Consider the following 11208-nt stretch of genomic DNA (forward strand, 5'->3'; position numbering starts at 1 on the left):
AAAAAACAGAATTTATGCACAATTTTATTCTTATTTGTCAAAATTTCAAGGGAAAAAAGGCCTTCCAAATTTTGAAGTATGAAATGTTTTCACCATCTGTAGTAAAAACCTTTACACTACCCTGAAAAGTAATGTAGCTCCCTCTGCTGGTTTTACGCCAGCAATGCTCTGTCCCCGAGCACATGACATCGAAAGTACGAATGCCCGCTCAAGCAAGCTGTTCACAGAGAACCTTTGATAAAACGTAGCTTCATTAGGAAGAGAGGGTGATAGCAGCTGTGTTTTCAAAAAGAAGAAGAAAGATTGGGTAGGATAAGCTAGTTTAAAGAAACAGAAAATATTATAAACTTCTATACAGCTATCTTTAAAGACTTAAAAAGCGAACACCAGTGTTGTTGTGTGGGTTATTTTTTTTTTTAAATAATCAGCTTCAGTGTTGGAGGTATGACAAAGTTCTTTTCAAATTACAATTTATTCCATTACTCCCATTTGTGTCAGTAAACCTGCATTTGAGGAAGGATTAAAGTTTCTGGGTGGGATTTCCAGAAGCACTTGGTGTTTGCTTATCTCCCCTCCACTGGGGTCAATGGGAGAACTTCAGTGGGAGCAGAGATAAGCCAATGCGGACTGCTTTTGAAAAATATCCCACTCTACATAATCAAAGTATGCCGACTCAGAACCTCTCAGGCAAAGCACTTGAATTCAAGTGGGAGGGCCCACACCCCAACCCTCTGCCCCAGCCCTGAGCTCCCTCCCACACTCTGAACCCCTCGGCCCCACCCCTGCCACTCATCACCTCCATCATATAACAACATTCATTCTGCACATGGATGTAAAAAATTAGAGGGAACATTGGTCTTTCAAGGCTAAGGAATCCAAATGATCAAGTTTCCATGATGGGAAGAGAGAGTTAAGTTTAAAAACCAAAGCCCACTAACCCTTAGTCTTATAAGATGTACTTATACAGTGTTTCCATCCAAGGATTTCCAAGCACTTCATAAAGAAAGTGAAGTATTGTAATCTCAGTTGTACAAATGGAACCATAAATGCATAAAGAGGTTACGTGACATACCCACAGTCACAAAGCAAGTCAGTGGCAGGGTCGGGGATTCAACCCAGCTTTCCGGACTCTCAATCCAATGCCTTATTCACTCCACCGCATGGCCTCCGTAATTATGTTTGCTATCCTGTAAGGGACACCTCAGGCCTCTAGATGTAATTTGGGACCAACTGTTTCAGGACTTTGGAACTCCAGATTATACATTTCCGGGACCAAGTAAAAACCTAAACAAATTTCCTTGGTCTAGTGCCATCCACCTGGTGATGTTAAGAGTGTTCAGATCCTGTCAGGGCACAGCAGTGAGAAAGCTCCTAGGGTGAGATTTTCAAAAAAGTGCTCTGCACTAGTGCAACTGCTCCCAGCGAAGTCTATGGTCAATCTCCCCTGACTTCAATGGCGGCAGTGTCAGGGCAGCGCGGAGTGCTTTTGAAAATCCCATCCGTAAAGGCCCATAGCCAGCAGTGACAGGACCTCATTGGCTAGGAAGGATATGGCAGGAAGCAGTGTGAGGGAATGGAGAGAGCTACAGAAAGGTCTAATTATACAATTCCAGCCTCTTACATCTCTCCTGGGGTGTAGCTCTTCTCCAGGATTTCTTTAACTGTGTGCAGCAAGCCATCAAACACAGACCTGCTGTCTGCGTGCAGATGTCAATACATCCAGTGTTCTATTATCTTGGACTTGTTGCTTGTAATAAACTCTGTGACTGCCTTGAAAATGTGGAAAAAAACAGATATTAGACACCATTCAGCATTCAAAGAAAACAGGAGACTGCAAATACGCCTGTGCCTCTCTTTTCTGTTTGGATGGACAAGCTTGCCCCATCGTCTCCGTTTTTAGGAGAATGAGTTTTCCTTGACAACCCACCTCTGGTGTGTCTGGGACCCCTGCTGCAATCATGCACTAAGAGTGCTGTGGTTAACCTGAGGCTGTATTTGTGTGGACACCACCGTCATCGCTAGGGATAGAACCCAGGACCTTCAGCTGCAAGAGCCCCTGCACTGCTTCAGTAAAAGGAGTTACTCTATTAGCGGAGTAAGCCAGCTCTAATCCTCCAAGTGGACCAGCTACCAGAAGGAGACCCAATCATGCACATTTAGCCAGAGAGTTGCAGTGACAACTCCACTGAAGTAGAGAATCAATTCATCATCAAGAAATCCTTCTTGCCGCAGTGACTTCAGCTCTGTTTGGAACAGCTCTATCCGTTTCTGTCAGAGAAAAGCAACCAAATATACTAACCACTAACACAGCCTCAGTGAAGACTTCTCAGGGAAGGCAGGGCAGGCACGCCTTCCTCTCCTTGGAATCAGATACAATATGCTCAATGGATTAGGCCTTGAGGCAGGCCCTTTACCCAGTGCTGTAAATTGAGCTGCTTATTTTATGTGAACTGATTTTCAGATTCCCACCCACCTAAACTGGGAAAGGGACTGTAGTCAGGTGGGGTGGTCGTCTCTCCCCCTCTGTGTTGGAGGGAGGCCACATTGCCTTGCTATGCTGTCGGGATCTCAGCCTAGTATTGGGGGAATTAGCAGTTAGGATCCCCACTGTGGTTTTTAAAAAGCCACCCAAAGCTATTTGTACACGGAGATGTTCCTGAGCAGAGATCTCTTCTGACTCCTGGAAATTCCATGATTTGGACAAACTGAAACAATGTAATGGAAAGAAGAAATACTGATAATCTTAACTAGAGTGGCTCTAGTCTGTGTTACTAATTACCACATCCTTGCCCACGAATTACCTATGGTTAACAAGAGGCCCCACCCCTGCCCACTGAAGGTTAACCATGATGAGTATTCACTCTACCTGCTGCTGGATGTGGATTTGAGCAAGTCGCTGCAGTTTGGCAGCATGGTCAGGAGCAGCTGCAAAGAACACAGAACAAAAGTCAGTCCCTGCTTAGTTTTGACATCCAGGGAATTGCAGTTACCAAAGTAAAGAGACGACTGTCTAAGAGCAGGTTTAAAATCTTTCTATTGGGATTAATTTAATACATTTCTTGTCAGCCGAAGCACATTACAGTTCAGAAATGCCCCAAAGGGTATGTCTACACTTACCGGAGGGTCCGGCGGCAGGCAATCGATGTTCTGGGATCGATCCTGGAAGTGCTCGCCGTCGACGCCGGTACTCCAGCTCGGCGAGAGGAGTACGCGGCATCGACGGGGGAGCCTTCCTGCCACGTCTGGACCCGCGGTAAGTTCGGACTAAGGTACTTCGAATTCAGCTACGTTATTAACGTAGCTGAATTTGCGTACCTTAGTCCGAAGTGGGGGGGTAGTGTAGACCAGGCCAAAGATAAATACTGCTGGCCACCAGACCACCACTGGTTACTGCCACTTTCCTGCAAAGTAAGTGAAATGCCAACGTTTTAGTTAAAAGAACAGGAGTTCATGCATCTGATGAAGTGGGCTGTAGCTAGGGTGACCAGATGTCCCGATTTTATCGGGACTGTCCCAATATTTGCTTGTTTGTCCCACGTCCCGACCAATGTTAGGTCGGGACACTGGACAAACAAGCAAAGGCTCCGGAGCCCGGAAGGGCTCGCGCCCCCCCCTCGCCCCGACTCCGCCCCCTCCTCCCACCATTGGCTCCCTCCCCAAATCCTCGCCTCTTCCCCAAGCACGCCATTCCTCCTCCCTCCACAAGCGCTGGAGGGAGGCCCCGGAGACGCAGCGGGAGCGCGGGGCCGGGGTGAGTGAGAGTCCGGCCTGGCCCCGAGCGCAGGCAGGACTCAGTCGGGCGGTACCTGGAGGGAAAGTAGTGGGGTGGCCCGCGGGGCCAGGCGGCGGCTGTTCTCCCAACCTGGGCAGTGGGACTTGGGAGCAGCCGCTGCTGCAGCTCCTACTGCCACAGCCGGAGGAAGCGGCCATGGCGCTTGGCGGCTGCGGCTCTGGCGCCCGAACCCCCTGGGCCCGGGCCTGTTGCAGGGACCCAGCAGCACGCATGCTGCGCCCAGCCCCTGGCCAGTTGCGTCTGGGCTGCTGCCCAGCTGGTGCAATCCCACGGCAGCCCCGGGGCGGAGGCATTGGCAGCCCAGCCCTGTTCGTTCCCCTGCGGGGCCGCCCACGGGATTGCACCAGCTGGGCAGCAGCCCAGACACAACTGGCCGGGGGCTGGGTGCAGCGTGCACGCTGCTGGGTCCCCACAACAGGCCCAGGGGGTTCGCGGGCGCCAGAGCGGCAGCCGCCGAGCTTGGCCAGCGTCCGCTTCCTCCCCCCGCGGCAGTGGGAGCTGCAGCAGCGGCTGCTCCTGAGTCCCGCTGCCCAGGGGGGAGAACAGCCGCCGCCTGGCCCCGCGGGCCGCCCCCCTACTCTCCCTCCAGGTACCGCCCGACTGAGTCCTGCCTGCGCTCGGGGCCAGGCCAGACTCTCATTCACCCCAGCCCCGCGCTCCCCCTGCATCTCCGGGGCCTCCCTCCAGCGCTTGTGGAGGTGGGGGGGGGTTGTTTTTTTCTCTGCCACCATTTTTTTTTGCTCCGCCCCCTGCCCGCATCCTGATATTTGATCTGGGTGATCTGGTCACCCTAGCTGTAGCCTACGAAAGCTTATGCTCAAATAAATTTGTTAGTCTTTAAGGTGCCACAAGTACTCCTGTTCTTTCTGCGGATACAGACTAGCACAGCTGCTACTCTGAAACCTAACATTTTAGTTGTTTGTGTATACGCTGATCAGAACCAACTGAAAACAACTTTCCAAAGTCACCCCTCTGCTGCTTCTGGGGCCAGGAGCTATGGGTCCCAAGCTGAGGATTAGATGCCCAAGAGACTTGTATGAAGCACACAACTGGATTACTATATGTGGCTATTACTGGTAAGCAACTGCATGGAGACTACAGAGACCTCACCATGCAAGGAGCAGGGATACTTAGGCTAGGTCTACACTACAGCGGGGTTCCGACCTAAGATACGCAACTTCAGCTACGTGAATACCGTAGCTGAAGTTGCGTATTTTAGGTCGGCTTACCTGGTGGTGAGGACGGGGGAAAGCCGACCGCTGCCGCGCTGCCGCCTCTTGTCGAGGTGGATTTCCGGAGTCGACGGCAGAGCGATCAGGGATCGATTTTACCGCGTCCTCACGAGACGCGGTAAGTCGATCCCCGATAAACCGATTGCTACCCGCCGGATCGGCGGGTAGTGAAGACGTAGCCTCAGTGAACAGGAAGCTACACCTTAGAAAGGAGATGTTCCACTGGGTTTTTCCCATAAGAGTCTAAGGATTCTATAAAGTTTGTATCTGTTGGCCTCCATTTCCCCCCACGATTACGCTGGCTCACTGGACCAGCATCTCAGGAATATTTAACAATCCAGCAAGTATAGCATGGCCTTGGTGTCACTTAAATTCAGCCTTCCTGTACAGTGGCAGTATCGTAGCCAGGAGAATACATTCAAGCCCATGTTGCTGAAGAGGACGGCCATGCCACATTCTGCATTTTTTCTGCATGCTGCTGCACTGCTTTAGCGCTCAGATTGCAAACTCGTCAGAGTTGGAAACTCTTACAATGGTTTCCGGTTATTTGAGGCAGGCAGCTAGAGAACTTTTAAAAACAGCATTTCCACACTGTTCTTAGTGCCAGGGTAACGAAAGAGGCCACTTGTCTTCGCTAACCGCAGGACAGCCGCTATGAAAAGGTAGCTTGCAGATGAGCATGTGTTACCTTTGATGTGTGCACTGTCCAAGAACGGCTGGAGGTTGTTCACCTGTTCCAGAAGGGCGACTTGGGAAAGAATAAACTGCTCCTCTGGTTTAAAGGACAGAGAAGGAGAAGTTTAAGGCAAACACTATTTCAGCTTTTCACAGATGAGAAAAAATAAGTTGATTAATTGGCCTGGTTCAGCTTCCCCTTCTCATAAGGCAATCAACCCTACATGCAGCAGAAAGACTTCACCGCAATGATACTTTGCGTTACCATCGCACCTTTCAACCAAGGATCTCTGTGCCTTTCGCAAACATCCCCCACCCTTTTCTGGAGTAGGCATTATCAGATGGGGAAACAGAAGCTCAAAGGTGGCACACAGTATATAAAGGGAAGAACCAGGAGCAGAAGCCAGGATGTTCCTCACTAAGCTAGCAATGGAAAAAGCACATGCTTTTTGCTCTTTCACTGGCTCAGTTGTTGAGCCCCATTAAAAGTCAACCTCATGGCTCTGACTCTCCCACACTTACACCAGTTTGAATTGGGGGAAACGCCACTGGAGACAATGGAGTTACACACACCTACCACAGGAGAGGCGCGACTCAGATCCCCTGTGTGAGAGCTGGACAGGGTTAGAAGTTCACAGTATATACACACTTCAGTGTTCATAAGAGCAGTTTTGTTACTGTAACAGTTGCTAGACTTAGGACAACAATTCCACACACTCCTTTCCCCCTCCAAACTTCTGACCAAAGGCCAGACAGACTCAGAGGGAGCCAATGTCGCTCCTTAATCATTCAGGGAAGGCCTTCAATAGCGAGAAAAGCACTCCTCATGAAGGAACTGGCTCCACTGTGCCAGTTGCATTCCAAGTGCTTGCCAGGGAGCCAGAGACTGGGAACTGAACCACACTTCTTGTTCTCTGTACAATTCATACTGTAGTTTCTCCATTTCTGATCTTTTACTGAAGCATTAGCCAGTTTACAGGGGAAGACTAGACACCAAAGCAGGCATTTCTGTCCTAAACCCATGGTTGAGAGAGATTAAATGAATTGCATTCAATTAAAATCCCCGCCCCCACCTTGTCTTGTGAGCTTTTGGGGAATGAGCATACTCCTTCCATTTCATGACGTACCTGCTAAGATGAACTGCAGTTTCATGGCATTGGGAACAGCCATTCGATCAATGTACTGAGGATCCAGATATTTTATTAAATCTTCAACTAAGATCAGAAGTAGGTGACAGGGAGGGAGAGAGGAGAAGTGACTAGTTCTGAAAGTACTGCCTGTCACAATTTCCTACTCACTACAAGATTTTGCTAAAAAGAATCAGCAGTTACAGTACTTCTACAGTACCATGACCGTTCACAGCACTTTATAGACCACATGAATGAGCTTACAAATCTGAGCCAGCTCACTATTTTAGACGACAATTCAGATGTACCAAGATGCAGAGGCATCGTCAGTGGGGGATCGGAGAGGAATGGCTTTTAACTCAACAGTACAAAGTTGCTGCTGCACCAAGCCCCCCTAAGTTTCCTTGTTTGATTTTATTAAAAAAGTGTGTACACACATGGCCCAACACCAATAGGTGCCCATTATTTACAGAAGATCCCACTAACCTGCTAAGTATCACATTAGCCAATTTTAAATTCAACTGCAGAATTCACAGTCCATTCTTTAAAGGGAGGGCACAGAGTGCTCACTTTCTGTCATGTGGCCTGCTACTTCCCCTGCCCTCTGAAATGTCTTTCCTTTACACACGCAAGTCTTGCCTTCTGAAGCTGGCTGAGGGTGTGCTAAAGTGGCACCACTCTGTCCCCTCCAGGCACAGCATGCTCTTTTTGCGACATCTCTCCCCGTTACAAAAATCCCAAGGTTGCTTGCAATCTGAGGGTATGGCTACACTCAACCGGGAGAAATAAGCTCCAATGCCAGTGAGCAGTCAAAGCCCCTGATTTTCTGCAGGTGGACATACACTGAACATGTACTACCCCTTTCTGACGACATCAGGCCTGATGGGCTGTGGATTTCTAGGGGGAATCTGATCACAGGGGATAGCGCACACAGTCCTAGGGAAGGAGTAAAGCTGAAACCTTAGGTTTTAGATCTCGGATACCGAAACAGAAACCAAAGTAGATTCCTTACTCTCACCTCTCAAGAGGTACACTGCACTCGAGAGATGCCAGCTTGTCTACTCAGTCCTTTGCCTCCCAAGGAGCTAATTATGAGGGTTGTTTTTAAACCCACTCCGAAACTCAACTCAAATGATCTCAGACAGGCCACCCAACAAGACCACCATGTAAAATACAATTTGGATCTAAACCCTGGGGGTAAAAAAACCACAAACGCTGGACGAATACTTACTTTTCTTATACAAAATTTTAATTCTCTCTCTTTTGCTTGCAATGTTCCCCAAAGCCACTTGAACTTTCACCAAGCCATCTGCTGCCTAGAAGGAAAGCGATGGTGTTATAAACCAAAGAATGATTAAGTGACACTTCTAACTAGGATCCCACAACTAAACTGTCAGGAACAGACCAGCAGTGAGAGAAGATAAAATGTCTATTTAAAACCGTTTCGGTTACTACCATTCACACGCAGCATATTTCAACTAGCGGCCGGAATGGTTCCGGAACGTTACTACAGGCTGCTAAACAGAGCTCAGGTTCTACCCCAGGGGTGGCTGCAGCTCAGAAGTAAATGAAGCAGCCCGAGCTAGGCAGCCCGTCAGGGGCATTGGGACAAAAGGCTCCGCCCTATCCCTCAGGGCCCCGCCCCCGGGGGAGCTCTGCTGGCCGGGGAGCATCGCTCAGGGCAGGAGTGGAGCGAGCAAGCCCCCCCCCCCCATGAGCCCCTCGGGGGGGCAAGCCCCCCCCGCACGCCCCTCCCTCCCCCCATGAGCCCCTCGGGGACCAACCCCCCCCGCGCGCCCTTCCGCCCATGAGCCCCTCGGGGGCCAATCCCCGGGCTGCTGCCCCCAATGCGGAGGCTGGAGCCACCTGCCCCGGCACTATGCCCCGAGCCGCAGGGAACGATCCCCGCTAGCCCAGCCCAGCAGCTTCCCGCCCGGGGCCCACTCCGGGGGGGGTCACACACAGGCCGAGCGGGGGGTGCTGAGGAGCCCGCCCCTTGCCTGGCCCCACTCGGGCCGAACACCTGCCGCTCGTGCGCTTCCACCCGTCCCTGCAGCCCCGCGATCGCCGCCATCTTGTCAACACCCAGCAGGCCGGAAGCAGGGGCGGCACTTCTCACAGCAGCGAATCAAACGCGGCCTCCCCGGAAGTGACGTACCAAAGCGGGGCGGAGAGGGTGGTTAAATCCGCGGATATGTCCCAGCATGCCCTGCTCCCCCAGTTCCAAGTGTTGCCATGGAGACAGTGCCCGCGGCCTGCACGGCGCTGTCAATCCAGAACCCCCTGAGGGGCCGAGCTCAGCGCCCCGTGTCGGTGCTGGGAGGGGGACCAGAGGTCCCGCTGTTATAGGGACTGTCACGCCCCGGACCTTCCGTTTGCGTCTCTGACTTTGTGGTAGGCTTGCCTTAGCTCCTTAATTTTCACGCGGCATTGCCGCGCGTCCCTGTTATGGCCTCTGTCCTTCATGGCCTTGGAGATCTTTTCTAACGTTTTGCCGTTTCTTTTACTGTTTCGGAGTTCGGCGAGCACTGCTTCATCTCCCCAGATGGCGATCAGATCCTGTACCTCCCGTTCGGTCCAGGCTGGAGCTCTTCTGCGATCCTGGGACTGGGACTCCATCACGGTTACCTGTGCTGATGGGCTCTGCATGGTCACCTGTGCTCTCCACGCTGAGCAAACAGGAAATGAAATTCAAACGTTCGCGGGGCTTTTCCTGTCTACCTGGCCAGTGCATCTGAGATGAGAGTGCTGTCCAGAGCGGTCACAATGAAGCACTGTGGGATAGCTCCCGGAGGCCAGTAATGTCGAATTCCGTCCACACTAACCCAATTCCGACCCCCTAAGGCCGATTTTATCGCTAATCCCCTTGTCAAGGTGGTGTTAGGAAACCGGTTTAAAGGGCCCTTTAAGTCGACAGAAGGGGCTTCGTAGTGTAAACGTGTCCAGGCTTAAGTCGATTTAACGCGGCTAAAGTCGACCTAAACTCGTAGTGTAGACCAGGCCTTAGTGAGGTCGGAATACGGCACAGTGGCAAAATCCACGAAGGCAGGTCATGGAAATCGGCTTTTTGGAGCCGAGCGGGAGATGTGAAGCCGATCTCAAAGCCAAACACAAAAAGTTAAAGCAAATCAATGCTGATTTGCACTGTAGAAAGAGGCGCCTTCCCATGCGACGGTTTTACACCACCTGGTCAATCGATACCCACTTCGTTCCATCCCGATGTCTCAGGAAAGAGTCACCCAAATGTCAAATTAAAATTCCAAATTAAAAATCACAGTAAAAAACACAGCAACTGCTCTATTGGAAACAAAGAGGTCATTGCTAAAACGACTAGCAACTATTTACTGACACATATTTTCGAGTATTTGAGTATTAAAATGTAAATTAAATAGCACAATGCCCTGCATCTGCACCGTGCTAGCAAAGGTGAATGATGAAAAGTAATAAGAGTAATTTAAAAGCCCTGGGGAGATTTGGTAAGATGAAGGCATTCCCAGAGAAATCGGTGTTTCTGTGTCTATATGCCTATATGGACCTGCCTGGTAACCTGACCCAAAGCCCATTGTAGGCAAAGGAAAGACTCTCAGAGACAAGGGGGACTAACTGGCAGAATAAATGGGCACACTAGGGCACTGCCGTTCACAACACATTAGCCAGTTAGGAAACAATTGTGCAAGTTTGAAGTGGAATTTAAAGAATATTTGTGGTACGACCGCACATGCTTGTTTCTTCCCATCAGGGAAAGATTCCCAGGTGGCCCTTCTGCAGCGCTGCTCTTGCAGCCCGAAACCTCCAAAGCTGGGCTGGCTGGCAGGATAATTCTCCCTGCCCCGAATGTGCTGGGGCAGCAGCCTCGAAGCCTTGTCCCGACCTGCCCCCGGACGCTCTCAGTGGGGCAGAGCCTGGGATGAGGGGCATGTGCTGCCCACGCACACGAGGGTGGGGGGACACCCCACCCTCAGCACCTGCCTGGCTCTGCATAGATTAGGAGTCTCCAGGCCCCAAGCAGCTGCAGCCAGCTCCAGGGTGGGGGGCGCAGGGGCTGCACCACAGGTGCAGAGCAGAGGGCAGCAAAGGGGGTGAGGGACTAAGGGGCAGCAGCAGCCACATCTTTCATGCATGCTGCAAACATCACCCAAGGGGAGGGCGTGACATCAGACCCCGACAGCAGGGTGGGGTGTCTCAGCAGGGTCAGGGCAGATCAGGAGGCTCCTTCCCCTTCAGCAGATGTTACTGAGCATGCTCAGTACAACCTAAGCTGCAGATTCATTCTGTCAGGGACTGGGGCTGTGTCTGACACTAACCTGTGACCAGCGACAGAGTGTCACCTCAACCCCATACATGCACCTAAATTACGCCTAGAGCAAAGATCACAGGACTG

General features: G+C 51.1%; 1 protein-coding gene across 8 annotated transcripts in view; it reads right to left on the bottom strand.

The window, feature by feature from the left end:
- The window catches only part of DCTN3 (dynactin subunit 3), an 18980-nt gene extending 10071 nt beyond the window's left edge, over nt 1-8909 (bottom strand). For 6 of the 8 annotated variants that reach the window (XM_029913870.1, XM_029913868.1, XM_029913871.1 and 3 more), the window contains exons 1-6: nt 8791-8909; nt 8059-8143; nt 6828-6914; nt 5714-5797; nt 2867-2925; nt 1622-1770 (exon numbers count right to left, since the gene is read on the bottom strand). In XM_029913870.1, coding sequence (XP_029769730.1) covers nt 1711-1770; nt 2867-2925; nt 5714-5797; nt 6828-6914; nt 8059-8143; nt 8791-8901 — 486 coding nt within the window. In that variant the 5' untranslated portion in view covers nt 8902-8909 and the 3' untranslated portion in view covers nt 1622-1710. Of the gene's footprint in view, nt 1-120; nt 277-1621; nt 1771-2866; nt 2926-5713; nt 5798-6827; nt 6915-8058; nt 8144-8790 lie in introns of all 8 variants that reach the window. The other 2 variants (XM_029913873.1, XM_026661298.2) reach the window with 2 other exon arrangements.
- Between the last annotated feature and the right edge of the window lie 2299 nt (nt 8910-11208).

Source organism: Terrapene carolina, unplaced genomic scaffold, assembly GCF_002925995.2.
Source record: "Terrapene carolina triunguis isolate 2854851 unplaced genomic scaffold, T_m_triunguis-2.0 Scaffold998, whole genome shotgun sequence".
In the NCBI taxonomy this organism is placed as follows: Eukaryota; Metazoa; Chordata; order Testudines; family Emydidae; genus Terrapene; species Terrapene triunguis.